The sequence below is a fragment of the Talaromyces marneffei genome, chromosome 1, assembly GCF_009556855.1.
Source record: "Talaromyces marneffei chromosome 1, complete sequence".
Classification (NCBI taxonomy): domain Eukaryota; kingdom Fungi; phylum Ascomycota; class Eurotiomycetes; order Eurotiales; family Trichocomaceae; genus Talaromyces; species Talaromyces marneffei.
Window position 1 is genome coordinate 6,040,333 of NC_072348.1, and position 27,891 is coordinate 6,068,223.

Consider the following 27,891-nt stretch of genomic DNA (forward strand, 5'->3'; position numbering starts at 1 on the left):
TTAATTGAGTTTACCCCACAGGATGGGTATGTACAAGGATTTGAGGTGATCGTCAAGATCAGAATTTATCCGAGGGGGCTAAGATGCATTTGGCTTGAGGGGTACTTCGAGAATATACGATCTGGGCGGCCTTGTTCGTTTTATTCTCAGGTGGAGAGCAAGTGCGGAATATAATACAATGATTTTCCACCAATTGCCACATGTGTCTCTTGTATCTGTAATATGAAAGTTCAGGGCAGAGCACTGCAAGTTTTGAATTGCCCTGGCGTGATGTTGGAATATGTTAATTGCTCTAATCCTATGCATAATTTGCTACCGCATAAAATCCACGTGAAAGAATAGACATATGTCCATGGATCCATGGATATCTTGACCACAAGGAAAAATAGAGAGAAATAGCGTTCAGTGACTACAACTCTCTAGATGGAGACGACGAACGATGCTAGTCGAATGGAAGTCGGCCTCAACACCACCTACTCGCTCGAGGAAACGAGGGGGCTATCAAACCAATTAGGCGTGTTCTATTCCAATGTAGTAACATTGTTACTTGTAACTCCAACTCATCCCACATGGTAGGAGTAAGTGTCAAGTATCAGTTATGAATGCTTCTACTTTTTCTTACTTGAATGAAATGAGAAATCAACAAATATCGAAGTAGGTAAACCTGGGATATAGTCAACTGATTAAGGCTGTCAAAAAGCTATTACTAATCTACCAATGATAAGTTCGATCAAATAGTGGTAGTGTATTGTAGCCATTCAGGATCCTTCTGTAAGCGCTCCATTTGATCCGAAAATAGATGAACCTGGACTTCAATACCCCCTGGATAACCGTATTTAAGGTTAACATCAGGGAAATTCACTCTCCTTCCGTTAGATGGAAGGATTAGCACCAGGGAAGGAGTTATCGACTCTGTCAGACGCCGCATTGCGCAAAAAGTTCCTAAACCGACATCCACGTCCATTAGGCTTGGATAAAGGTGCTCCCATGAATTAAACAAGACGTCGTGGCCCATGAGACTCATTGGTGGATAGTTGTCAGCCCTCATTTGGCGTGAAATAAGTTGGTTGGTTAGCAGCAAGTTGAGCTCAGTTGTGTCATTTTTCAAAACGTTCTGAACCTCGTTGATCGACACTGTGCGTTTCTCATCCAACAGGTCCGAAATAGGCAGGCTAATGAAGACCCAGGTGGCTGAATTGCCGAAAAAGTGGTTTGGCAGTGGAGGGACTAGGCGTTTGCGCCTATTCGTTACGAAGAAGCCTTTGCTTGCAGTAGATGCAAGATTGGTTTCTGGCGTCAACCGTGTACGGACAATGCATCGCCATAATAACATCTTATGACTGTAAGTTCAAATATCCGGATTATTCGAGTGCGGGTTTGTAAATCCGGTTGTACTCCATATCTCAATATGCATCAAACTACTATCAACCTAGAAAGCTTGATTAATGAGATAATATCATACTACGTAGTTAAGCTAGAGTATTTGGCTGCGTAGTTGCAATCTGACTATGGAGTAAGCAGCTTTAGAGCTAATATATACTAGGATACACCCGCCTCTAAGACGACGGGACATGTTTCCCTATGGGCCTATGCTCTAGTAAGCCCTGGAAGCTACCTCGACAGCCATTCTCTAGGCGAACCAATCGGATGGTTGTAGGAATCCGATGTTGGTAAGCATGCCTAGGTAGAGGGCTAATAGGATAGGTGGTTGTAGGTATCGAATCAACTTGTTAGTCCTACCCATTCTATTCTCCGCTGGATGACCACTAGGGATCGATTAATGTTAACTTTAGCTACAGTGATTACCTTTTTTCCTCAACAAATTCGAATACGTGTATTTTCTTTGCACTATCTAAAACTGTTCTTGGCTAGTTGAAAGGGCGTGAAATTCCGATTCCCAATTGCTCGGGCTGAAAGCGCCAACCCCAATTAGGCAATTAGGGCTAATCAGTTAACTTCATTCTAATTCCTTGGGACCCTTCCCATACCGTAGGTACCACCAAATAAGCTACACAGATTGTATCTCGTGCTTCTGTTTCAAACAATTCCAGGTTGCCCACCTTATCACACCCAGAATCTTCGTCCTTGCGACCGAAAGATCGGAAAATTCGTGCCAATACAATATACATCTCCGCATATGCCAAGTGCATACCGACATATTGCCGACTTCCCTTGGAAAATGTCAACAGAAACTGTTCAAGTTCTGGGTTCTCAATCCATCCCTCAGGTCGGAAGGACTCCGGGTCGGCGAAGATTTTTTCATCGTGATGAATATGCAGCGAGGTAAGACTGATCGGGGTACCAGGAGGAATCTCCCAGACTTTGCCCGTGTTGGGATCTTTGTATATCAAGGTTTCATCGGGAGCAATACGTTGCAGTCTTGTGGTCGTCCCACTTCCCAGACGCAAGTTTTCCTTGACCACGCCAGTAAGATAAGGAAGCTTCTCCAACATGGTCCAATCAAGAGGCACATTCGGATCAGGGATTGCAGGTTTGAGTTCCGCCCGCAAAGTATTAAGCATTGATACTGAACCGGGTGCCAATAGATGATACATGCCAACAGACATGACCCAAGTAGTTGCGAGAGTGCCAGCACCGACTTTGATCTGAGCTTCTTCTGCCAGCCGCTGGAGCGACTTTTCCTCCTCTGGCAACTTGCTGTTCAGAATTCCGTGGTAGATGGTCCGGTAAGGTTGTTCTTCGTAGGCTTTATTGGTCCCATTGAGAATTTGCCTTACGTCTTCTATGATGGTCTGCAACGTGATTAGATACTGTGATTTAACTTGTATGATAACCCTCGGACGACGAACCTGCTTCTCCTGCCAGAACTGAGCAATAACAGTCGAAACACGACTAAGTACACTCATTGGTAGCGATCTAGCCGCTCGATCTAGCCAGGAGACGTGACGCAGAAGATTGAGGCACGATACACCGGCGATGAAATTATCATGGAATGAGGGATCAAAATCTAGACTGTCAACGGAAGGAATATTTAGGACAGCTAAGTAAACAAAACCACTTACCTTTATGGGCAGAACGATTATCCTCTCGACCAAAAGCATACCTCACCATGATATCTGTTTTTAGAGAAGAATCGTTAGTGAATCAAAACACATGATATAATTTGTCCCTGCATATCCATTCTCTCACCATTTGTGAGGGCGGCATAAGCATGATTGATTTTAATGACCCGCTCCTTTTCATTTCGAAGCCTTTCCACCAACTGAATCGCCTTATCATCAATCTCATGTTGGAGTTTCCTAATACTTGCTTTGGAGAAGAAAGGATTCAAAGCGGCGCGTCTCTTGCGGTGCAGTTTGTGCGGATTCGTCCCAACCACTGAGCCATTAAAACCCCCTGGCCTTGTCGACCATTCCCATCGGTCTCGTCGTCGATTGCTCACTGCATAGATCTCGTGAATGAAACTCGGGTCTGTAATGTGTAATTCGTAGGGGCTAATCCGCAAAATAGGCCCGTATATTTATGCATATCGCGAATATGAAAAGTATATTGGCCACGACAGATGACATCGTGATAAAACTCATACCTAGATAATTTGGCATTTCAGTTCGCGAAATCTCGTATGGAAGGGGCAAGGGACATTACATACCAATGTGTCGCTGCTGCAATCTTCTCCCCTAGAAACTTAGGTAGAGGACTAAAGAAAAGTCTATTGGTACAGGCCACAAAATGATATAGAACAAAACCTATGACCGCTACCAACGTCAATTCGGTGGCCGATAGAGGCACAATCATTGCTGAAACCACAGCCATCGTTGAAAAGTTAAAGACAAAAGGTGGTTTAGGAAGCCCTCACGATGGGAATGACAACGCTTCAATGCTGAGAAACCGTTGGGTTCAAGAAAGAGGTGAAAAAGAGGGAACAGTCAGTAGATACAAATTGCATGATTGCACCTACAAGACCATGATGCGCGCTAGTAAGTCGTATATTTCATCAGATACCTATACATAGTTTCAAAATTTGCCTAGGTATAAAAAACTAGTGTGGTAAACATCATGAAATAGAAAAATCCCATCTGGTTGTCATCTGCCTTGGGGGCGAAGGATCACAGTTCGTCTTGTCTATACTAGTACTCCATACCATTACGCGTATAACCTTCTAGAAAATAGATAAACTACTATATAATATAATGATCAATCTGTTCCACTCTAATTCATTTAGTATATCTTGCTTACTAGATATGACTAAACTGGTTTCCGAATTCCGACACATAACTACCTTATCTAAGTATGTTTCATTCTTGTTGCCGAATTTAGGGATGTACGTACATACATGACTAGCATATCTAAAGATGTAATGGTCCTAAATAGTAGACAGTGCAATCCAGAGATAGATGAGACCTCAATTGTGATCTATCTACGGATATGGAGTAGTATTTCCACTTTATGGCCCCATTCTCACCTCATTTGCTATCATTTGCTACTTGTGTATTGATTGATCTTGTATCATCCTACCTGAATTATGAGTCTATATACACGGCCGATTGCTTTATAACTAATATGTAGCCAATATTGACCTGAACGTAGTAGTTATTGATATCTAATGTGCTAAGAAAGTTGTCTCATTCTAGCTGCAAAGAAAGGCTGCGATGGCAGGTACCAAAAAAGAAGAGCACTCCCTCCGGTGCTACAAGAGCCCATCAAACTATATCATCCCAACCTACATCAATATCCACCGATAAGCTCTTGTTCTCATATCTTCACGTCGTTGTTTTGTTTTTTGAATGGGTACGCAGTTGGTTTCTGTCATCCAGAAGCCTGTTCTCTGCAGTTCCTCAGGAATCTGCAAGATTGGAGCAATCCAAACCGCTCTCAGATTATGTTGAGACTTCAACATTGATGCCGTGCTGTTATTCTACAATAGTAGACCCATCCACCTATGACGACCTAGGCCTTTGTAGCTCACTGCCATTACGTGTCCACAAATTTGCGCATTTGGCAGACAAAGGCGCTCGGCGAGCTCAGGAAGACTGGAAAAGGATGGTTGGCCCAATCAAGAATTTTACTGGCTGCCTAAGTCCAAGGTTTAATGGTATCGCCGTTGCTGTGCCAGAGTGCATCCCAGAGAGATTGGAGATTGTCACTTATGCAAATGAATTTGCGTTTCTTCATGATGGTGATTATAATCCTGCATTTTTTGGTACAATTACCTATCCAGAAGGCAAGTGAACTGATTTGTTTGATAGATATCCTAGATAATGTCGGAAAGGAAGAAGTATGTTTTCTTGAAAATATTTGCGGGTTATTTGACTCTAAAGTGATGCATAGGGAGATAACGAAAACAATGAAATGGCTGCTGGCTTCGAAAGCGTACTCAACCCAGCAAATAGTACCAAAATGTCCGCGTCCGGAAATCTCAGATGCAAGCCAAATTGATCCTGGAACTCCTCGTTGTCAATGAGCCACAAGCCATGGTCCTGCTGAAGTGCTGGGAGGGATTAGTTAAGGGTGAAAGTGGAAGTCAACATTTCAATTTCCGAACCCTAGACGAGCACCTTCCTCATCGGGTTGTGAATCTTGGTCAAACGTATGTTCGGCTCATTCATTCAGCTATTATATACTGACACTAAATTTGATATGATAGATTCTGGTTCAGAATCGTCACGTTTGCCATGGGACTGACAATCAGCTCAGACGAGGCTGAAAGAGCAAACAACATCACTGATCCCGCGTACGCCACTCTAGCCCTGGCAAATGACTACTTCTCTTGGGAAAAGGAATACATCGAATTCAAGGAAAACTCAACATCAGAGGATATGGCCAATGCCATCTGGATCATCATGAAAGAGCATTCGGTGGATTTGGAAGAAGCCAAAAACATCTGCCAGGACAAGATCCGCGAATCATGCAAAGAGTACGTGCGGCGTCATTGAGAGTTCGAGCGTCAGGCTGTGGGCAAGGCCTCGATGGACTTGCTCAGCTATCTTGGTGCACTGGAATTCAGCATCAATGGCAATGTCGTCTGGAGTCAATACACTCACCGCTACAACTTTAACAAGCCGAAAGAGACTGACGATACTGATGACGAGGGCGCAAAATCCGATGACTCGAAAACGTCCTTGAACGATAGCACAGATTCCACCGTCGTCGATGTCAAGACAACGGCTACTTCGGGTATGTTAACTTGTGCAGACGATATTATTATCACTACTACAGCAAAGTCATTTATTGGCCCAGTCCTAGACGTTCAATTGCCAGAACTTCCAGACAAGGTAAGTAATGAAGTTTATTTTTCTATTCAAACACTGACTCATGTGTTCTAGGTTATTCTATCACCATCCCAATATGTCAAGTCACTGCCTTCGAAGAAGGTCCGACATCATGCTATAGACGCCCTGAGTATCTGGTTCGACGTTCCGGAGGCTGAGCTATCAGTGATGAAAGACACCATTGATACCTTACACAACTCATCTTTAATGTATGCTGTATATCCTAAAAGTGTGAAGTCTCCCGCTGATCCTTTTCGCAGGCTGGATGATATTGAAGATGATTCGCCCCTTCGTCGAGGATTTCCAAGCACCCACGTGGTATTTGGTATTTCACAAACGATCAACGCAGCCAACTATCTATATGTCATTGCTTTGGAAATGGCTCAGAAGCTCAACAGCCCAGCATGTCTAAATGTGTTCATTGGTGAGTGGAACTTTGTCTGTTCTCCAACGAGGATGATTAACCGATATTTTCTTTTGCGATTTAGAGGAATTGAAACGCCTACACATCGGCCAAAGCCTAGATCTTTACTGGACTGCCAACGTACAATGTCCAAGCCTTGAGGAGTATCTCAAAATGGTTGACCATAGTACGTTGCTTTTTAACATATTCATTGTCTATCAAAGCTAACGTAGACAGAAACTGGTGGTTTATTCCAAATGGTGGCAAAGTTGACGGCACTAAGATCTCCTGTAGTAAGGTAAGAAATACCTGGAAATATTTGATATATTAATGCTGATAATGTGATTTAGGAGAGTTCCTGACCTGTTGAATATGACTACATTGTTTGGACGGTATTTCCAAATACGTGATGACTATCAGAATCTAATGTCGGATGAGGTACAGTTCTCCAAATAATTCTTATCATGTACCTCGAGCCCTCGACTAATACGTTATCGTTTGGTGTTGAAGTTCGCCATGCTACATATGTCGATCAGCGAGCGGGGTGATGTTCTTCGTCTTCTTCATGTTGAGTTTATTATAAATGAAGGAGGCGATTGGCAAGTTTTTTTATTTCCAAAAGATAGAGTTGACTATAGAAATTCAAGAATCATTTCAGAAAAATCCGCTTCGCGTGTAATACATACGTTTTTGGATTTGGATGTAGTGAAACTGCATTTCATGTAGAACTTCCATGGTAGTGATCGTCCTTCTCAACCATTCAATATTGATTGATGATTGCATACCTCAAAGAGTTCATTGTAACAATATACCAGTGACTGCGAAAGAGGGAACAGGCTAGTCCGTTCCTACTCCAGATATTCCACCAATCCGTCCACAACGCAACGTACACGGAATTACATGCTCTATATGATCATCTTCAGAATCATAAGCAGTCCTTAAGCACTCAACCCAAACAACACGAAACGACCCACAACACGCGGAGACTCGGTTGGGTGTTTCATAGTGCCAGCTTTAATTTGACGTTGCCAGCATAAGGGCGTAGTTGGAAACTGTGTATATTTGTTTTCACTGGAGGAAAATAATGTTGCCAAAAGGACATATAGATGCCGGTTTGCGTTGTACACAGAAAACATGTGATGACGTTTGCCGTGCCTTGTAATCTCAAGGATGCCTTGAATACAGTACCATCCCTGGTTATTCTGTAGAGGTGAAGTTGGAATAAACAGATGCAGGTATGTCTGACATGACGAGCTTTAAAAAGGTTTAAACAATGATCCTTTGAATCGTCCAAAGTGTTTCTATATCCAACTCTAAGAGAACAACACAAAAGGTTTATATTTCTTTTTATATACTCTCTATCAAAATGACGTATCTCATCTCCCTCGGCCTAGCCGGCCTCGCCCTCGCCGCATCCTCTGGGAGTTGTGATCTCTCCAAAAGAGCCAAATTCTGCGGGCAATGGGACTCAGCCACTGACGGCAAATACATCGTCTACAACGATCTCTGGGGCGAGTCAACAGCCACATCCGGCTCACAATGCTCGGAGATCGTATCCCTTAGCGGCAACACACTCACCTGGTACACATCCTGGTCTTGGGAGGGGATCTCGTATGATGTCAAGAGCTTCGCAAATGCAGAGTATGTTATTACGCCGAAGCAGTTGAGTGCTATTTCGAGTATTCCAACGACGTGGAAATGGAGGTTCGTCCTTCCCGTATTCTCCAATTATTCCAAGCTTGGTTTATAGGTACTGATGATTATACAGCTATACGGGCTCCAACATCGTAGCCGACGTCGCCTACGACATGTTTACCAGCTCCAGCGCCAGCGGAAGCGCACAATACGAAATCATGATCTGGCTCGCAGCCCTCGGCGGCGCAGGACCCATCTCCTCATCCGGATCAACAATCGCAACTCCAACCATCGGAGGCGTATCCTGGAAACTCTACAGTGGACCTAACGGTGCTACCACTGTGTACAGTTTTGTGGCCATCAGCGAGCAGACCAGCTATTCGGGTAATTTGCTTGACTTTTTTAAGTATTTGGAGGCACATGAGCGGTTGAGTTCCAGTCAATACTTGTTGACTGTGCAGGCTGGTACGGAGCCCTTTACAGGGTCTGGTGCGGAGTTGTATTCGACTTATAGCGTGACTGTGCGGTAATTCACTCTTGCTTCTATTTGCAACTTCATCATGATTGCATTTTTGATGTCAACCCAAGAGGCAGTCGATATGCAATTTGCCTGTACATAGCTGTCAACGAAACAATGCGTGTGAGCCGGGGTTACCACGGTTCGAGATGAACGAAAAAGGTATCATGCAAATAAATATATTCAAAACCGCCCGGAACACGTATTTAACGAATGCAATTGACAAGCAACTCGATCAAAAAGGTATGATGCTGCAAGACAAAAAGAAATGATCCACAACGAATGCACAAAAAGCCCTGACATTAACCTCAATGTCTTTATACAGTGGTGATTAAATATATAATAACAAATGCCAACAATGTTATGACCCTGACAAGATAAAGAATTCTTGCTAGAGAGAAAGAAAAATACAGAAACGCATAGATATAGACGCATCATGATTCTGCATGATGACTATCTGGCTCGTTTTCAGTAGGCACTGCCGGCCTTGAAGATCGTTTTGAGCCTAGGAGCGTCCCTCCAAGCCAGGCTAAGTGACCGTTGATGGAATCGCTAAAGCTTCGCATCCTCATTTTTGCAGCCTGATCAGGGTTCGGCTTGGAATCAGTGTGTTCTTGGTCATCTGTAGGCCGTACATCATTCGCAGAACAAAAGCGAGACGAACCTGGGGCGACAGTCACGGCACTGGAATCATTACGATGACCGCTAACCAGCATGTCTGAGTCGTGTGCTGACAGTTGACCGTCGTTCATTCTATCGGGAATGAGCGGGGCCCCGGCTAGCTTCCGAACCTTAAGAGACCTGCTTCGTGCGTGCTTCGGACTGCCCTCGCCGCGTAAAAGAGAGTCTGCTACAACAGCAGACAGAGTAGAAGAAAGAGGCGCAATGAGCGGGCTCGGGGTCAATCGTAAATGGACAGAATTCCTTGTGTTCGACTGTGGGGTTCGAGGTGTGCTCCGGCGTCGACTCGTGAGTGTTTTAGCGTCTGCTGGTAATTGAAGTGATTGAGTCGGCTGGTTATGAGGCTCATTATTTGTTGACGAGGCATTATCGTCAAGTGTAGGAGCAGCTGGAAATCGGAGAAGGAGCGGAGGAGTTTGTTCTACATATGAATGTCGATTAGGAGGAGTCGCCGGTGTACTTTCTTGTACAAGTGGATTGACTTGGGATGGAGTTTGGTTAATGTTACTAGGCGAAGCCCAGGGATTGTCGGCTAGAGAATGAGACCGTAGAGGAGATGATGGCGTGCTAAGTTCTTGGGATAAAGAATCTTCTGAGAATGACCCGTCATGGTCGGAGCCAACCGGCGAAAGGAGTCCTTTGGGAGTGCTCAAGCTTTGTCTTTCTGAAGTGGCGCTTCGCACTGAATCTCGGCGCAAGGGACTAGATATGTTGTTCGTTCGTTGTGGTCTCGGCTCCAGCGGCGCGGGCTCATCTATTGAATCACGGTACCGCTCCTCATTTAGAAATCCCACGGCCTCTTCTTCGTCTTCATCGCCGTAACTAATTTCATAATCATCATCACTGCGGACTCTACCGCTGGTGATAAAGTACACTCCGAGAAACGTCAAGGCGCAACCGCCAACGAACTTCAATGCTCTAGATAATGTCGCAGATTCAAAGTCGCGGTATAGCACAGCACTTCCTATGATAACGGAAAGGGTGAAGAGAACGAATTGAGTAGGTATGACTTGTGTAGAGTCGAATCGTTGCAGGGCGCGGTTGATATAACGCACTTGCATCAAGGCACTTGTGACAAGAACCGCGACAAGTAAATAGGAGATGGGAAATGTGATGACATGCCATAGAGTAAACGAAAGTAGCGATGCAACGCCTTTGGTGGAAAGGGCAGTGTAGGCACCTTTGAGCTGTTAGCTTGGTTCCATCCGCGAAAATGGACTTGCTAAGTGCTTACCAAACAGACCAACCAAACCTAGGTCAATTAAGATTGTACGACCACCGTGCTTTTCGCTCAAGTACATGAGAACAACTATCAATCCAGCAGTGACACCCATGTACACCTCAAACTCCCACTTCGTAATCATCACCCAAATATCATGGGGACCAATTTTAGTCTCGGATGTCTCCGCACTCAATACCACCACCACTGCACCTGCAATGGCAATCAGGACACCCCAGAAATCGCGTGGACGAAATTTCTCCTTCAAGAGAAACGGGGCAATAATGCAATTCGAAATCAACGCAACAACTCCCAGGGGTGAGACAATGGAAGCCGGTGCAAATCCATAAGCAAGGAAATTCCCCATCTCTCCCAGCGTCATCAACACAATACCAGCCCACCAATATGGTGAATGAAGATAACTGATTCGATCGCCATTTTCTGAGGTCTTATCGTCAGGTCGCAGAGTGTTGTCGGAAAGAACCGAGTGGTCCAAGTGATCAGAGTCTCCATTCCTTGAATCATGATTGCTGTAGGGTTGATATCGGCCATTGCGGGATCGTGCGGGTTGAGCATCACTCTCATAGTCCGGCTCATCTCGATACGGAGCCTCCACAGAACCATACGTGCTCGTCGACAAACGTCTCCGAGACCTCAAACGAACTCGTTCGCCTTCAGCTTCCTGTTCGATGCGTACGTGGGCATACCGCTGGATGTTGAGAGCGAATGAAATGAGAATATTCCCACATATAGCCACTATTATCCCAATAAAAGATGACCATCTTTGATGTCTTCCTTCTTCGTCTCCATCGTCTAGCGTTCCGAAGAAGAGGGCTAGTAAATCAAATGAAGGATCTGACAGGGATGCTTGCGCTGCAGGCGAGGCCGATGGGGTGGGTATAGCACTGGCCATGCTTGTTGAAGAGCTTTGGTGTTTGAATCTGGTGTCGTCGATGCCGTCAAGGTCCTAACGTTCCCTTCTCGCGGGCTCTGTTTCTGCTCTCTTTCTTTCTTTATGCCTCGCGTAGTTGGAATGGGGCCTACGGACTGGGTCGCCTTCCCGCCGAGTGCATTATGGCCTTCTGAGGCACTATTCAAGGTTCAAGCTCGCATTTGTAGTTTCGTCGTGTATGGTACAAAAGAGATCGATGGCTTCGCAAGATGTGGTGGAGAAAGGAATGATGTCGCAGTCGCGATAATGGAAAGCGCGTTTGCTGTGAGATGTCAAAATCAGCGGATGTTAATATTCAATGTTGATTCGGTATGGTAAGCCTGAGTAACTGACATATTACGGGTCGTGTTCAGGTGAGGCAAATTCGACAACCTGCAAAGCAGATGTTGAGGTTGATGCGAGTCCATCCGGCGGAGGCCGCGCGGAGCACTTCGGTTGGTCGAGGAGTGCGAAGGCGCTAGTTCCTTATCAGGTAAGCAAGCATGCCCTACCCTGCTGGAGCCTGGAGGGCAGTAATTCTCTCCATGAAAAGCCTACAGTGGATGAATTTGCATATCTTCGGTTGAGTAGAAGAGGCTTATTAATGGCATTCACTTTCTTGTTATTGATCATAGCTTCTAGAAAACTGTAATATACATGCGCCCTCACCCGTCCAGTTATACCCAACGCCGATTCCCATTATATACACATAGACGAATTCTGAGCCACAAACTATCGTCTAATCTTCTTCTTTTCAGGGCGTTCTTCTTCCTCATCACTGAGTTCCGCATAAATGGTTTTGGGCTGTGTTTTCTGCCAGGCCTTTGTAAAGATAGGATCCTTTTGTGCCTTTTCAGCATACTTCAGCAGCGCTTCGCGTGGATCTTCATCACGCATTGAACTCAGAGGAATACTCTCGCGAATATGTTTCTCGTCAGGCTGCGATTTTGCAAACGGGGTTTGTGCAGGGAGGTGTGGTCGACGAGGGTCCCTCGAGCGCCCGGATACAGTGAGTCCAACGGTTGGGTGGCGCGATGACCAGCTGGCTGCTGCGGTCTGGGGAAGGCCATTTGCTCCGACGACTACCGCATCGCCGGAGAATCCTTGTGATATATCTGTGGTTAGGGTTGGGTCGTCATCAATGTGTCGGCGCTTGGGGGCCTTGGACATGATAAGAACGGCGCCCTTGGAGGACATTGTCGGGTTATATAGAACGTGGGTTTCCGCATTGGCGGATCCCGTTAATATTTGATTCAATTTCTCGTGCCATAGTACCGTAATCACTGGCGAGCCTGGAGTTACCGGTGATACAAGCTCTGGCTTCAGCGTCGCCGGGTTCAGAATATGAAGATGGCCGGTCTCCGAACCAGTAATAATGTTGGTGCCTGTTGGCGAGAATTTAATGTTCGACGTTGGATAGTGGCTTAATGACTGATGCGTGACCGTGGTGATAGGCTGCTTGAATTTGCGAGTATCCCACAGTTTAATTGTGTCATCTCCTCCTTTAGTCACTACGAGACGACCATCAGGGCTGATATCCAGCCCACTAGTCCAAGTGTCTCGCGTATGAGCATCTCTAATTTCTGCCGCCGGTCTTGTATATGGCCCATCGCCACTCCACATCACCAGGCTACCGTCCAGACCGGTAGCGACAAGCACATTAGGTCCGCCTTGTTTCGGTGACGCCCATGCGACAGCAGTGATCTTAGTCCTACCAGCTGAACCAGCAGCCTTGGACTTATACGCGATGACTTCTTTTTGATTCCGACCAACGTTGACGTCCCATATTCTGACCGTACTGTCAGTTCCGGCGGTGGCGCATAAGTTGTAGTCTGTTGGGCTCCAGGCCCCCGATGTAACCTCTGAAACATGGCCTTTCGTATTGTGCATGTCCCGCAAGTACATATCACCCTTGACGAATTCAGTAAGCACGTTTCCGTCCCTATCGAGGATCTTTGGTTGTGGCGTAGCGGGAATCACGAGAATCTGACCAGGCGATATCGGGTTGAATGCGACGTAATGAACCGAATGTGTTTCTTGTGCCGCGGCATTCTTCTTCGCGCTGGGGTCGACAGACTTGAAGGCGCGTAGCGTAGAAGGTGTCATTGACGCGAAATCGTGAAATTTGATTGTGCAATCTGCAGAACCTGACACAAATCGACTACCTGGAAGATCGACCGACAGGGTTGTTACGGCCCGTTCATGTGTCTTGAAGACGAGTTCATGCGAGACAGGAAACTCATCTTCATCTTCATCATCGCTGTCGTCATCATCGTCATCGTCGTCATCGCTATCATTGTCGCGGTCTATCTCTTCTTTGCCGGGTTTATCGTCTTCATCGGTGATTAAAGGTTGCGACCCAGCGGCGCCTGCTTCCTCATTCTCGACCTTCGCCTTGACATCAGCTCGCTTTGAACGCTCAAGTTGGGTGGAAAGGTCGCTCTTTGTCTCTTGTTTCCCAAAACTGCCTGGAAAGAACTTTTTGAAAGCTTCCTCGTCAAATCCATCCATATTGTTGAACGCGCTGTTGTGTTCAAGGAAAGTCGTCTGGAGATTTTTGGAGGCTCAAATGCTGAGAGTGGCGCTATTTGCACTGTTTGCATTTAACATTGGAACTATACCTAGCTATCGACCAATCATCGTTCAGGGCTCCTCGAAAGCTATATGTGAGCTCAATGTCGCGATAGAGATAGTTTACTTTTCATTAAAACATGTGATGTCTACTACGAGGGCATGAGATTATATAGAGGAGTCCGTAGAGCCGGATGTATACTGGAATGTAGCTAGCAGCGATATCATTAAGCGTCTGCAAAACTAGGTATGCATCTACTACGAGTATAGAACATTCAACCAACTTTTATTATAATCTCATTTCAACCAGCCTTGTTCCGTTGCGCCACTAATTCCCCGCCAAAGATATCCTTACTCTCTTGTTCGCGCCTTTCACGTTCCAGCCGTCGTTTCTTAGCTGCTCTTTCCAATTCACTTTCGGACGCACCTTCAGCTCCAGGCAGGCTGCCCGTTGACCGTTTCTGTCCGCTACCGGGAGCTGCAGGATCTAGCTTTTCAATCATCTGACACTGATATACCTTTTTGGCTATGGCTTTCAGGTCCTTGATTGTTTCGGGGTTGGAAGCAACAGGGGTGTAAGACTCCAGTAGACTGGCACAATCAGATAGTGTCGTCATTAATTTTGTACGAATCATTTCCAACGGATTGTTGGAATCTGCCGATACGGTGTTCACGCCTGGACCTAGTTTAGTGTCCAGATAGAACTGTGCAAGGGGTTTGTCAGCAACCAGAAGGGCAGCGAGCCATATCTGTGATGGCGTATAAAAGAAATAAGCATCGGTCATTTGGGCTGCTGTTTTTAATAACTCTCGAGCTTTGCCATGGGCAGTTGATATTCTGGAAGATATTGATCCTTTGTCAGATCCCTGAATCGGTGCAATGTTGTTGATTGCCTGCTTCATGCTTTCGGGAGTCTGTCCCGTAGTAAGGGGCCCGGGCTGTCCCTCGCCTTGGGCAATTGCTTGGATTTCCATGATTCCACCCTCCAGACCCCGAAACGGATGACGTACATCGAATGTGTATCTGAGACCTTGTGTTAATGTGTACTCCGGCGCAATGACGTCTGCGGGTTTGTCGATTTTAGGCACAGCTTTTGCGAATTCATTTAATGAGAGATAGTAATTGTCAGTTTTTGTGGCGAGGAAAAGTGCACAGGGCATGATGGTCTTGGGGTGGTAGGTCATGACGGAATTTGAAAGGTAGAATCGACGAAGGTACTGTATAGCAGTTGCCTGATGTAAAGTAATTATTTAGCCAGAGCTTTCCTTGGGTCGTGAAGGTGAAGACTTACTCTGACCATCGTCGGCAGGGGTGGCTTATAGTTATCCCCTAATTCAAGAGCCTGCTCGCAATAATACCTCACAAACATGAGCTCTTCCTCTGCATTCAAACAGTCCACATCTTTCCCGAGTGCTGCTTCCACTTTCGAATCATTATCACTTGGGTTGGGTGTCAGATTCCCACTTGAGGAAGTGGTCGCAGATCTAGGTGCCTCGCGTGCTCGGTTCTGGGCAGCTCGGAGGCGCTCACAAGCAACGGCATTTGTGTTCGCTCGTAACGATTTCAGAGAATCTTTTGTGTAAGACCATATCCGGAATTGTGTGGAGGTTTTGTAGATTTCGTCTTCGATCATAATGGCAACGCAGGTCGGGAGTTGATCCCTCTTTTTAGACCGTCCAAGCCTCGGAGACGGAGAAGTTGAATGGCAGAAGCTTCGTCTGTAGATTGATTTGCATTTCAGATGGCTACTTTGTTAATTCGAGCGCATAATTGGCGAAGTCGCATACCCAAAAGTCAAGGGAGGTCAAGTTAGTTTCAGTTTGGCGGCATATGTCCCGCGGGCCGCCCGAGCTTTGAAAGCTTATCGATTGACTTGGTTATCAGCCGAGATCGCCCCAGCCAGCCATTTAGCGTTCAGTATTTGAGGAGCATCTAAGCTATGACAACATCATACGTGTTAACTATGACCATGAGATTCTTCATGAAACACATTAATTTGAAAGTAAAGACTTTGGTAAATATTTAGTTGAACATAATTCGTTTGCTAATCACTTGGCCTATGCATCGTCAATCCGTCAAATCAAAGGGAGCAAAATGAACCCAACACCGCCGAACCACCTCCTATCTACCAGTACCGGACCAGAAATGAAAAAAAATCAGTATCAGAACTGAAGGAAATATATGCTCCGGGTAAGCTCCGTACGCTTGTTCAGGTGACGATTCAGTCTTCGCCTAAATCATTCGTAAATCATCTCGTTCATAAATATTCATCATCAAATCATGGTTCACCTAGCAGATATGCAGTGACATCCCCAACAGCCTCTCCCTCAAGTTCATAGTCGGCGCCATTATTCCGGTCGATGCCAACGTGTTTAAAGCCGGCTACCACACGGTCAATATCGAATCCCATACCACAGAAGCGGTCGACGAGGTCTTTGTTATATCCATCATAACTAGAATGCAGTCAGCAATTTTTCCTTCGTCTAGGTTTTGGGGAGAACTTACGCAGCCAATGCATCCCGTTCCTCATCCTCCTTTGCTTTGCGCTCCTGCTCCCGTATAGAAGCATCAGTCGCACCGCCGCTGCCCTCCGCAAGATGTTTCTTGGGGGCACCGGCATAAGTTATAGCCCATTCCCTTGCCACCCGCTCGAATTCTTTCGGCTTACGTAGAAGCATATTGGCTACTTCTGCATCTTGGGGATCTTTTGGTTCGGGTGTGCTGAGGAGTGACTGGAGGGAGAGCAGGGCGGATTTGATCGTGAGCACCGGGGACCAGGCTGACGAGAGTGTATCAAGACAGATGGCGCCCTTGAAACATTAGCAGTCCCCAACACAAAACGTGGTTTCCAGGCTTGAGACTCACTGTTTGACTGCTGACGTTGGGGTGCCAGACCTTGGTCTCGAATTTCATAAGAGGGGGTCGGAAAGGGTATTCAGTCGGGATCCTGATATCGACAAAGAATGTGCCATCTTCGTATGGTGTTCCAGGTGGACCACGAAACGAGCCCCGCAGATGCGTGAGATCATCGTCAGCGCCCATGGGCTCTGCAGTCACTTGCGAATGGGGATCATTATGAATATCCGCAATCTCTTTGGCTATACGGCGGGTACGATTCGAGGCCATGACGGAGATGAGGGAACTGGGCGAAGGCTGTAAAATCGAGTCCGTCTAATAGAGAAAGAAAATACGCTTCGTGTTTGTTTATATGATGGTGGTTGTAGTGGGGAAGTAAAGTGAACGATATGACTGGCCAGCGACTGTCAGGCAACAAGAAGATCGATAGATCTGTTTTATAACGAAGGGTATGGTTCTCGAATAAGACGGAATGGCACGAGCCGCAGAGCAGCTATATAGTACCTGTACTAGGTAGTATACAGCAAAGTCTGCCTAGCGAGTGTCGATAAATGCGATGTGGTAGCGCAACATTGGACGACTCGATCAAGTCGAATCCGCGGTGTTCTCGTTCAGCTATAGCTTCGGTCAGTAATCATATAGCAGCAAATGCTTGGCAGTAGCAACAAGCAAGATAGAAAAAGTCAGACGATGTTCTACTTGACAGCCAGTTGAATAATCAGTAGTCGAGCATAGAATCAGAGGACTATATTGTCAAGTCAAGACCGAAGGTAAGCAAGCATTGGAGACTCCAAAGAGTGACGCACAGCCTCGCCGTTTATCGCAATCCGATTGGCTGTTGGGCCCTGACGTGGACGCGGATTTGCCGTCATGTCACGTGCCAACGTAGCCAGTCGGGGCTGGGCAGAGCGGCGACGCTAACCGCATTGGGCTGACGGCGACAGGTCGGGCAAGCTCCTTCCTGACAACTAACGGACCTTAGTGATCAATCATCATCACGTCTACAGCACACCACACTCATCACCACACCATCAGTTTCCATCTTATCTGTCTCTTACGTCGTATATCATCACAACATATATCTTCCTATTGTGATTTATACAAGTTGAAGTGTCGGGTCGTTGATCCCTAGAGCTCTTTATCATGGTACGACTAAACTGCTATCATCAAGCTCAGCATCAGCTTACTAACTACTGACAGGGTAATCAACAATCCAATATCGGAGGCGGTGGCCCAGGCGGAGATGGAAATGACGACAAGAGCAAGAAGGTATACTTTCTCCAAACACATCAGCATAGAGACGAGACATGAACAGCAGCTCACCCAGTCGTACTACAGGATAAGCCCAAGTACGAACCACCACCACAACCCACCACTCGCCTCGGCCGCAAGAAGCGCAAGGCAGCCGGTCCCAATGCCGCTGCCAAACTTCCTACCATTCTCCCGACGGCACGATGTAAATTACGATACCTGAGGATGCAGCGAATCCACGATCATCTGTTGCTTGAGGAGGAGTATGTTGAGAACCAAGAACGCATCCGAAAGGCAAAGGCACTGGCCACCACCCAGCCATCGGCAACAGGAGATCTCGATGCTCTAGACCGAAACGCCGATGAAAGAGGTCGTGTCGATGATATGCGAGGTAGCCCGATGGGTGTTGGAAATCTGGAGGAGATGATTGACGACGACCACGCCATCGTTTCCAGTGCCACCGGTCCGGAGTACTACGTCTCAATCATGTCTTTTGTTGACAAAGATCTATTGGAGCCGGGTGCTAGTATTCTATTACACCACAAGTCGGTGTCAGTGGTTGGTGTTTTGACAGACGACACGGATCCCTTAGTGTCGGTCATGAAGCTTGACAAAGCTCCGACAGAGTCCTACGCGGATATCGGTGGTCTAGAGACTCAGATTCAGGAAGTTCGAGAAGCCGTCGAGTTGCCATTGTTGCACCCCGAGCTCTACGAGGAGATGGGTATCAAACCGCCCAAGGGTGTTATCTTATACGGTAGCCCCGGTACTGGAAAGACGCTTCTGGCGAAAGCCGTGGCGAACCAGACCAGTGCTACTTTCCTGCGTATCGTCGGTAGTGAGTTGATTCAAAAATACCTGGGTGACGGTCCTCGACTAGTACGACAGATTTTCACGGTGGCGGCAGAACATGCCCCATCTATTGTCTTTATTGATGAGATCGACGCTATTGGTACAAAGCGATACGACTCGACTTCAGGTGGTGAGCGAGAGATTCAGCGAACCATGTTGGAGTTGCTGAACCAGCTTGATGGATTCGACGACCGAGGAGATGTCAAGGTGATTATGGCGACGAACAAGATTGAGAGCTTGGATCCTGCTTTGATTCGACCAGGTCGTATTGACCGTAAGATTTTGTTTGAGAATCCTGACCGTGAGCACTCGCTTTTACCCGCAATTCTAAGTCCTTACTAATAAGCTTTGTAGAAAACACCAAGCGCAAGATCTTCCTCCTCCACACCGGCAAAATGTCCCTCAGCGAAGACGTCGACCTCGAAGAATTCATCAGCCAAAAGGACGACCTTTCCGGCGCCGATATCAAGGCCATCTGCTCCGAGGCCGGCCTCATGGCCCTCCGCGAGCGTCGTATGAGAGTGCAAATGGAGGATTTCCGAACTGCTCGTGAGCGTGTCCTTAAGACTAAGAATGAGAGTGAGCCGGAGGGATTGTATTTGTAAATGCTTTCTTTTCATCATGTCATCACATTTCTTCATTCGTGTAACTCTAGCAAGACCCGGTGGACCATATCATAGAGATGGTAATCGTATACATTTCATACCGTATAATCCCTCCTTGACTTTCCAAAAAGTGAGAGAAATTGTATATAAGCTTGTATTGATCTCCATCTAATATTGTTGTCAAACCAACTTTCTATCTATTGTGAAGGTAAAAACAACAACAATGCAAAAACATAAGGAAGAAAGGAAAAAAAAGTAAATTCGTCTCGTTCTTTTGTTGCATAATCAATCAATACGTCAAAGAAATGCAGTCATGACACACAGCATCATATGACATGACACCAGCCAACAAATGAGAATAATAAAATAATAAAATAATAAAATAAACTATATACCGGTATCCTCTCGAGGGAAAGATTAGACAGCACCGGATTCGACCATCTTCTTGCGAAGGTAGTTCTTGTATTCGCCGATGGGGCCGTCCCAGCGGCGGACGGTCTTGTGTTCACAGACGAGGATATCTTTGGCGATTTTATCGAGGAGACTGTTTCAATTCAGTTAGTCACGTTTGTCATTAAGAGAAAGCAGAGAGCAGGAAGGGGGGGCAAAAAGGCTCACCGGAAATCGTGGGACACGACGACAACACCACCGTTGAACGCATTGATGGCATCCGCAAGACTGTCAATGGTAGGAATATCGAGACCGTTGGTAGGCTCGTCCAAAAGCAACATGTTGGGGGACTCAATAGCGAGCAACGCAAACACGATACGACTCTTTTGACCTTCAGACAGAGTACCCATGAGCGCAGTCTGGGATTCACCGCTCAAGCCGTAACGACCAAGCTGTTGGCGCCAGTACTGGTAGTCTTGGGATTTGTCACTGAATTTATCGCGCACAAAGTCGAGGGCTGATTTGGTTAGGTCGAGCTGTTCGGCGGAGTGCTGGCTGTAAAGACCCAATTTCAAGTGAGTGTGGCGTTGGACACGGCCGCTGTTGGGGGACAATTTTCCGGTCATCAGGCGGAGAAGGGTGGATTTGCCGACACCGTTGGGTCCGACCAAGGCAGTTCGAGAGTCCATATCGACACCGAGGTCGAGGTTCTCGTACAGGGTATCCTCAGGTTTTCCAGAATAGGAGAAAGTCACGTCATCAAAGGCCAGGACAGGGGGGGGAAGCTTCTCAACATCGGCGAACCGGAAAGAGAACACTCTGTCGGGAATGACGGGCTGAATGAATCCATCGGCCTCCATCTTGTCGAGGATCTTTTGACGAGACTTGGCTTGACGCACCAAGTTGGCATAGGTACCAGCAGAAGCAATGAACTTCTTGATGTGAGCGATTTCTTCTTGCTGTTTGGTGTATGCCTTCATCTGGTTTGTCTCCTGCTCAGACCTGGTCTTGTGGTAGGAATCGTAGTTACCACCATAGTACAAGAGCTGCTTCAGACGCATATCGATCATGGTTGTGCAGACACCGTTCAAAAAGTCCATGGAGTGAGAAACCAAGATAAGCGTACGTTCCCACTTCTTAAGATATTCTTCAAGCCACACACAAGCTTCAAGATCCAAATGGGCAGTGGGGTCATCGAGCAACAACAGAGAAGGCTTGACGAAGAGAGCCTTGGCCAAAGCCACTCGCATTCTCCAACCACCAGACATGTCCTTTGTTTTCTTGTGAATGGTGACGCTGTTGAATCCAAGACCGGTCAAGATCAAGGAGGCACGGGTGTGGAAAGTCGAGGGGTCCATGTTTTCCATACGCTGGACGATGTTAGTATACAGTGCATGCCTTGATAGGAAGTTTACTGACCTCATATAAATCTTCCAAGATAGGGTCTTCGGGACCGTTCTTCTCGAGAATATCTTCAGCCAATTTCTCCAGACGATCCATCTCGTTCTCGGCCTCTTTCACAACCCATTCCAAGGCACCGAGCTCGCTGGGTGGTGCACCCTCGTTCAAAAGGTAGATATCAATATGTTCTGGGATGGGAAATTCGCGTGCCTCGATGGCCTTCAAAAGCGTGGATTTACCACAACCGTTCTCACCCAGCAAACCATATCGTCGGGCATAGTTGAGCTCGAGGGTGGTGTCGGTGAACAGAACCTTACCGTGGAACACCAACGAAGCCGAAGTGATCTTCACGTCGCGGGAGGAAGCCATCGAGGATAAAACACCGGTTGTGACTCGGTCGGAGAGACCGTGCTTGTCCATTTGTGCGGTCAACTTGTCGACCTCCTTCATCTTATCGGCAGTGGTGGCGGGCTCATCGCCGGTTGGGATAGCTTCTCCATCACCATCTTGCAATTCGGGGGTCTCGCTGCCCTCAGCCTGGGCCTTGGCTGCCTTTTTGGCTGCGAGTTTGGATGTTTTCTTGTCGCCGTCGGCGGCACGCTTGGCCTGACGGGCGGCTTTGGATGCAGAAACCATTTTGGTGATCGAAAGATAAGACTTTTTTTTTCCTTCTCTAAAAATAAGTGCGAGAAGATTTGATGATGAGCCTGTCTATTGAAGCAGACAGATCCGTTCTATGGGCGAGGAGAAGGAAAAAAAATCGTCGTGGGGTACAGCCCTGCTTATCGATTAGGGAAGAGTGTTGAAAAAGCTGCCCCGCTAATCGAAGTGAACACAAACAATAGATAAAAGAACGAAGTACAAGGGTATCACTGGAAAGAAAATATATAAGATAGTCTCTGACAATGAAGCAGAACTGTCTATATTTTCTTGACAACCACTGGAACAATATGCAGTAGAGGAGAGAAGGGGTTGTTGGGTAGGTTGGGTTGGGTAGTACGTAGAGTGGGCTAGAGTGTGTGTAAGAGTAAGAGTTGCCTGAGTAAATCTCTGAAAATTTGTGGTGGAGACCTCTTGGCTGCCCCTCGGCCTGTGATTGGTGCAGACACGCCACCCGACGGCACGACGGGCACGTGAAGTGGCAAGGCTGGCTTGCTGCCTGGGTGCCTGAGGATGGGAGATGGCGCTTGCCAAAACACAGTACAGAGTAAGCCTCAAGTAGTATGCAAGGTCAAGGTATCATTGACGCATGTATTATATGCTATTATATGCCATGCCATGCTATGCTATGCTGGTGGTAAATGCAGAACAGGAACAAACAGAACTATGTACACTTTTTGAATCCATCATATCGTTATTCGTTGACCGATCATAATCGGTCGCTCAGCTCTTCCAACAGGATCCTCTCCTCCGGCGTCAAATATATATGACTCGGTACATGGACAGTGCCTCGCCCGATGAGTATCCGAGGCTGGTCGAATGAGCCTTCACTATGACTCGGCGATGAAATGGTCGAGTTCTTTTCCAGGTCTGCGCCGGGAACATGTCCAGCGTCGTCCTCCGTGATCTTGCCGCGTTTGCCGTTGGGAGACAAGTCCTCTGGTGACCACCAGTAATAAGGGAACTGGCGTTGAATGTTGTTGATGAGCAGAGCCACAATCAGCATGAGAGCAGAGCCCAACAACATCATGGGCACCAACAGCCATCCCAGCGGTAATGACTCGTTGCTCACGACGGCCAAAAGCGCCGTTGCACCGGCGGGTGGATGGACCGTCTTGGTCAGGGCCATGAGTGCCGTGGCAATGGCACAGGACAAGGCACCGCCTATCCATCGAATGGATTCAAAGTGCGGGCTCAAGGCAAAGAGTTTGCAGATGCTGACACCGACCACACTGGCGATGAACTGGCCAATGACGGCATTTCGTGGTTGCGCCAATGGTGATTCGATGGAATAGAAATGCAAAACAGACCCGGCGCCCTAATTATGCAAGGTCAGTGTCCCGACTCAGAGCGGGAAGGGGTTTGGCTATACATACAAAACTAGCAATGATGATGGGTCCGTTGTGGTCGTTAAATAGGCGCACTTGCTTCGTCACCAGCTCAACAACAATGAGACCAAGGAAGATGCCGAGAAAGGCCCACGCAATCATGATCAGATTACCGATGGGCTTGATCGGGTGTTTCCTATGGCCGAGAAAATAAGAGATCGGATATGGTAAGATTCGCCATGGCGGACTCAGCAGCAATGGATTCAGCCATCTGTCGATATCAAAGTGCCAGGCCTCAGGATCGGAGAGGCGCATAATGGTTTGACTAACACTGGCGGTTGATGTTCGAGTGTGACTCTCGCGAACACTTGTGTGTGTGTGTATGTGCCATCAACCAAAAGAATCAGAAGGGGCAGACCCGGGCATCAATGCAGTCTTTATACGACATCCGCGCCGCGCCGCCATTGTTGGCAAGTTTTTTTTCGCAGTCTCGAGTCATCTCCGCGGACGGCTAGGGTTTCTAAGCAAAGAGAGCAGAAGAGGAGAGAGTCGAAAGAGGTGAGAGAGCAGTTCGTTCTCTCTGCGGGCCACTCAGAGAGGTTGACGTTGGGTAATGGAAACCCGGATGCGGTCTAGCGACGCACACATGGGAGCATCACGTAATTGTTTGGTAACATACCGCGAACTAGAGCTACGTTACCAGCTTGATTACGTTACATTACTGTAACAGGTACTTTGTTGTAGTTCGTAAGTGACTGCCGTTCTATCCGACGACTTATACTTATAAACTACGTACTCACAATTATCTGGTAACCAAGATACTCCCACAACTAAGTGTAGGCCAACGCAGAGCGAACATTGGGCGAGAAATCCGGGGAAAAGGCGCCTAACCGGACGCAGTTACCGCCAAATCGCAGAGACTTTTGGTGGCGGACGTTAGCGTCTCGATGATCTGAGATCCCCGTGATCATTCATTCCCGTGACTCACGCACGCTCAACTTCTACTTCTGTATCGTCGTCGATGACGCAGTACGAAACAGAACACGTGAACATGCGAGTAATCGTGGATAGATCTTCTAGAGTTTACATCTATACATCCATAGTCTTGCCGAATTTCGAACTCTCTCTAGCCAGCTCAATCAGCCGGATAACCTGGCTGGCGTCGGCGCCACTGGCTGGAAGTTCGCCTTCTCCTGCCAATGCTCGTGCAAGCTTGCGATAGTACTCCACCCATGTTGGTCCCTCGACAGTCGGCATTTTTTCGGCGCACGGCTTTCCGTTCTGATCGATCGTGGTGAGGACCCCTGGTTTCAACATGCATTAGCTCCCGATCTCCTGTCTTTTCTTTTTTCTTCATTCTTCACATTCTTTCGGGGAAGAAGAAACATACCGTATCGGTCACTAGGCTCAAGGCCATATCCGCTATCGCCAGGTCGAATACCAGCCCTCAACTGATCCTCCTGGATATCTAGATGGAACTTCTTGAAACTTCCCTTGTCACCCCTCACCCAGAATCGAAGCTGTTTCTCTTCCGGGCTCACAACACCAGCTTTGGCCGTCACCAGCAATCCGGTATCATAGTGCAACAAAGCCGTGAACGAGTCTTCCAGTCCAGTGGGGTTGTTTACTCGCTGGCTGCCAACGAATCCCGTAATGCGCTGAGGTAGTCCGAAGAGATGGACGGCTTGGTCGAGTAGATGTGCTCCGAGATCGTAGATGGCTCCGGTTTCCGGGACACCCTTGGTCTTCCAGGCGGTGGTGCTGGCGGAAAGCTCAGGACGGTGGCGGTCAAAGTGTGTTTCGTATTCTACTACTCTGCCAAGGGAGCCGTTCTTGACGAGCTTCGATAGGGTCACGTAGTCGGCGTCGTAGCGGCGATCTATCAAGAGGCATTATTAGCATGCTTGGTCAGACTTTCACGGCTGATTCACATTGAAGATTGCACTCACTCTGGTAAACGGCTAATAGCTTGTTATGTTTCTGAGCAAATCCGACCAACTCTTCGGCTTCCTTGTGTGTAGGAACAAACGGCTTTTCAACAACAACTATCATCAATCAGCAAGACTATCAATTTTCCCCCTTGACTACTTAAGGATGTACCATGCTTCCCAGCCTCCAACGCGGCTTTGGTCAACGCATAATGACCATCCGGCGGCGTAGTAATAACAACAACATCCACGTTAGCATCCTTGAAGAGCTCGTCCGTACTTCTGTATGCCTTGATCCCCGGGAAATCTTTCTCTGCATCATTCTCGGGTGTAGGGCTTCGCTGCACAATGGCGTATAATTTGAAATCGGGCACAGCAGTGATGAAGGGAATGTGAAAGATTTTGGCGCTGAGGCCGTAGCCAATGACGCCCACGTTCCACGTTTTGGAGACCATGTTGCTGTTTGTTATGGAAATATACTTTTGGATTAAGAAAGTAGAAATGTCGCCAATTGAGAAATTCGATTGCGATTCGCTTATATATATATATATATATATCAGTGAGTGCAATTGACAGAAATCGGTTCTTCGGATTTCTAATCTGCATTAAACGTGGGGCAGCTCAACCCGAAGCTTGATACCGGTACCCTATATGACGCTGTGGGGTCACGCCAAGTCTTCAAATTGAAAGGTCTGTAAGCATCACTGGGAGACAGAGTATCTGTATTGTGCCACATAAAGGAGAAGAAATTTCTAATCAGACGGCCTCGATTCTTAAATGATTACAAATGCACTATGGAAGCTTCTATAGGAGAATAAGGATAGCATCTTGTGCTGGTCAATTAGACATGTTCCTCCTGATTGGTCGATCTATGCATAGGCTTGGAAGACTACCAGCTTACTAGGAGTAGAAAGAAAGGGATAAATTCCCCAAATTCATTCGGATTCGTTATTTATGCTTCTCAGTCTTTGAGTAAAGCCTCCCTCGCAGCCTTAGCCGTGTCCGCCATGGTTTGGCACAGCTCACCCCAGGATTTCTTCACTTTGTCCTCGGGAAACTGCAACCAGGCATTGACGATCCAGTCGCATGTCTCGATGAGCCTTTGCTGCTCTTCTGGTCGTTTGATCCATGCGGAGCAGTATTTCAACATGACGCGTTTACCGAGACATCCCAAAACTTCCACGGGGGCAGTTTCGAATCTAGATTCAAATTTGTCGAATGAGAACCCATAGAGCTTCTCGAATCCGGCGGATGCCTTCTGAAATCGGGCTGGCTTGTCATGTTTGAGATAATCGAGTGTTTCAAGATCATGTTTGGCTACGCGCCCATGAATAACCACGACCCGCGTGCATTCAAGGTCAGCTGGGGGGTACGTGAATCTACTCATGAACTCCAGCTCGTAGGCGATGGTATGCATCAGGATAGGTTGGCGGTAGTGGTATGTCCATGCACGAAGAGCTTCAAGTTCAAACGTGTAGTCTCTCGCCTTCTTGCTCTGTACTTGTGGCTTGTCTTCTTCATTGGAAGAAGATTCATCTCCCCCCTGTATACCGTCCAGCCAGGCCGTCATTCGGCTCCTGAGGAGTATCCCTTTGGCTGATTCTGTCTTCATCACTGTGATTTTGATGTTAGATGATTGTCGAGATGTTTATGAAGGCAAACTTGCCCAACAAAATTGATAAATGATAGGAGTGTTTTGATAAACCACTATTGGTTTTGCTTCTGTTGGTTCTGATCGTTAGAAGGAAGTTTCACCAATAAGAAATCTAATAAGGAAAGCTGGTTGAAGAAAAATAATCATTGCATTTGAGAGGCTACAATGCTCCCTTATAATTCTGTAAAAACCAAATTGTCGCCTTGACTGACCGGCCATTGCAATCAAACTCTTTGTGTTTGGAATAGCATTTCATGGGAATGGCCTACTCTGTTTCAGAACCTCTTGCTGCCAGTGTCAGTCCGGTTGCTATGATTGATATGAGTGAAATAAAGAATAACAAATAAATCCAAATATGCTCTTCATGCCAAAAATAATACAAGTGAGTAAACTAGGTCTCTCATTGGCTGTATCACTCGAAGTATGCAGGTGGACTGTGATTGGTTTAGGTAGGTATTCTGACAGAGATCTAGTGTTGTGCCATGCATGCAGCCTGGCCAACGTACCCAACCTCTTTCTTGAGGATCCTGTACGGCTTTCTCAATTTAACGTCTGGCAATCTCGCAAAAGAAGATCGAATACTTCAAGATGATATAACTCTTTGAAAAATCACCCTATATTAGATTGAGCGCTGGCCGTTCTTCTGGAGTCTGATTCCTGCGCGATCTACAACTACACCGGATACTGTAACGTCCGCTTTCCTAATGCATATCCCTCTACACAAGATCAAGATATATTCGACGCGGTATAAAACTGCAATGCGCTAGCCTTCTCGACCA

General features: G+C 46.9%; 12 protein-coding genes across 12 annotated transcripts; 3 read left to right on the top strand and 9 right to left on the bottom strand.

Moving 5' to 3' along the window:
• Positions 1-1,943: 1,943 nt before the first annotated feature.
• On the bottom strand, positions 1,944-3,756 carry EYB26_002211 (uncharacterized protein; the record flags this gene model as incomplete). The annotated part of the gene is made up of 6 exons (XM_054261517.1): positions 1,944-2,753; positions 2,811-2,968; positions 3,024-3,077; positions 3,151-3,432; positions 3,522-3,547; positions 3,611-3,756. 6 exons carry the CDS (start codon positions 3,754-3,756, stop codon positions 1,944-1,946), a joined length of 1,476 nt encoding a protein of 491 aa, XP_054117492.1.
• Positions 3,757-5,381: 1,625 nt separating this feature from the next.
• EYB26_002212 (uncharacterized protein) lies at positions 5,382-7,089 on the top strand (the record flags this gene model as incomplete). The annotated part of the gene is made up of 7 exons (XM_054261518.1): positions 5,382-5,548; positions 5,606-5,875; positions 5,942-6,233; positions 6,285-6,654; positions 6,719-6,820; positions 6,871-6,931; positions 6,984-7,089. 7 exons carry the CDS (start codon positions 5,382-5,384, stop codon positions 7,087-7,089), a joined length of 1,368 nt encoding a protein of 455 aa, XP_054117493.1.
• Positions 7,090-7,999: 910 nt separating this feature from the next.
• On the top strand, positions 8,000-8,798 carry EYB26_002213 (uncharacterized protein; the record flags this gene model as incomplete). Its single annotated transcript, XM_054261519.1, has 2 exons — positions 8,000-8,337; positions 8,402-8,798. 2 exons carry the CDS (start codon positions 8,000-8,002, stop codon positions 8,796-8,798), a joined length of 735 nt encoding a protein of 244 aa, XP_054117494.1.
• A 421-nt stretch (positions 8,799-9,219) lies between these two features.
• EYB26_002214 (uncharacterized protein) lies at positions 9,220-11,598 on the bottom strand (the record flags this gene model as incomplete). The annotated part of the gene is made up of 2 exons (XM_054261520.1): positions 9,220-10,646; positions 10,701-11,598. The coding sequence occupies 2 exons, from the start codon at positions 11,596-11,598 to the stop codon at positions 9,220-9,222; spliced, it is 2,325 nt and encodes a 774-aa protein (XP_054117495.1).
• A 750-nt stretch (positions 11,599-12,348) lies between these two features.
• Positions 12,349-14,127, bottom strand: EYB26_002215 (uncharacterized protein; the record flags this gene model as incomplete). The annotated part of the gene is made up of 1 exon (XM_054261521.1): positions 12,349-14,127. One exon carries the CDS (start codon positions 14,125-14,127, stop codon positions 12,349-12,351), a length of 1,779 nt encoding a protein of 592 aa, XP_054117496.1.
• Positions 14,128-14,489: 362 nt separating this feature from the next.
• On the bottom strand, positions 14,490-15,820 carry EYB26_002216 (uncharacterized protein; the record flags this gene model as incomplete). Its single annotated transcript, XM_054261522.1, has 2 exons — positions 14,490-15,419; positions 15,479-15,820. 2 exons carry the CDS (start codon positions 15,818-15,820, stop codon positions 14,490-14,492), a joined length of 1,272 nt encoding a protein of 423 aa, XP_054117497.1.
• Positions 15,821-16,408: 588 nt separating this feature from the next.
• EYB26_002217 (uncharacterized protein) lies at positions 16,409-17,313 on the bottom strand (the record flags this gene model as incomplete). The annotated part of the gene is made up of 4 exons (XM_054261523.1): positions 16,409-16,419; positions 16,477-16,640; positions 16,693-16,997; positions 17,053-17,313. 4 exons carry the CDS (start codon positions 17,311-17,313, stop codon positions 16,409-16,411), a joined length of 741 nt encoding a protein of 246 aa, XP_054117498.1.
• Positions 17,314-18,186: 873 nt separating this feature from the next.
• Positions 18,187-19,751, top strand: EYB26_002218 (uncharacterized protein; the record flags this gene model as incomplete). Its single annotated transcript, XM_054261524.1, has 4 exons — positions 18,187-18,189; positions 18,244-18,312; positions 18,382-19,447; positions 19,501-19,751. 4 exons carry the CDS (start codon positions 18,187-18,189, stop codon positions 19,749-19,751), a joined length of 1,389 nt encoding a protein of 462 aa, XP_054117499.1.
• Positions 19,752-20,168: 417 nt separating this feature from the next.
• EYB26_002219 (uncharacterized protein) lies at positions 20,169-22,178 on the bottom strand (the record flags this gene model as incomplete). Its single annotated transcript, XM_054261525.1, has 3 exons — positions 20,169-20,295; positions 20,370-21,511; positions 21,561-22,178. The coding sequence occupies 3 exons, from the start codon at positions 22,176-22,178 to the stop codon at positions 20,169-20,171; spliced, it is 1,887 nt and encodes a 628-aa protein (XP_054117500.1).
• A 733-nt stretch (positions 22,179-22,911) lies between these two features.
• Positions 22,912-23,845, bottom strand: EYB26_002220 (uncharacterized protein; the record flags this gene model as incomplete). Its single annotated transcript, XM_054261526.1, has 2 exons — positions 22,912-23,520; positions 23,579-23,845. The coding sequence occupies 2 exons, from the start codon at positions 23,843-23,845 to the stop codon at positions 22,912-22,914; spliced, it is 876 nt and encodes a 291-aa protein (XP_054117501.1).
• A 774-nt stretch (positions 23,846-24,619) lies between these two features.
• Positions 24,620-25,913, bottom strand: EYB26_002221 (uncharacterized protein; the record flags this gene model as incomplete). Its single annotated transcript, XM_054261527.1, has 4 exons — positions 24,620-24,834; positions 24,921-25,409; positions 25,480-25,575; positions 25,631-25,913. 4 exons carry the CDS (start codon positions 25,911-25,913, stop codon positions 24,620-24,622), a joined length of 1,083 nt encoding a protein of 360 aa, XP_054117502.1.
• A 506-nt stretch (positions 25,914-26,419) lies between these two features.
• Positions 26,420-27,070, bottom strand: EYB26_002222 (uncharacterized protein; the record flags this gene model as incomplete). The annotated part of the gene is made up of 1 exon (XM_054261528.1): positions 26,420-27,070. One exon carries the CDS (start codon positions 27,068-27,070, stop codon positions 26,420-26,422), a length of 651 nt encoding a protein of 216 aa, XP_054117503.1.
• Between the last annotated feature and the right edge of the window lie 821 nt (positions 27,071-27,891).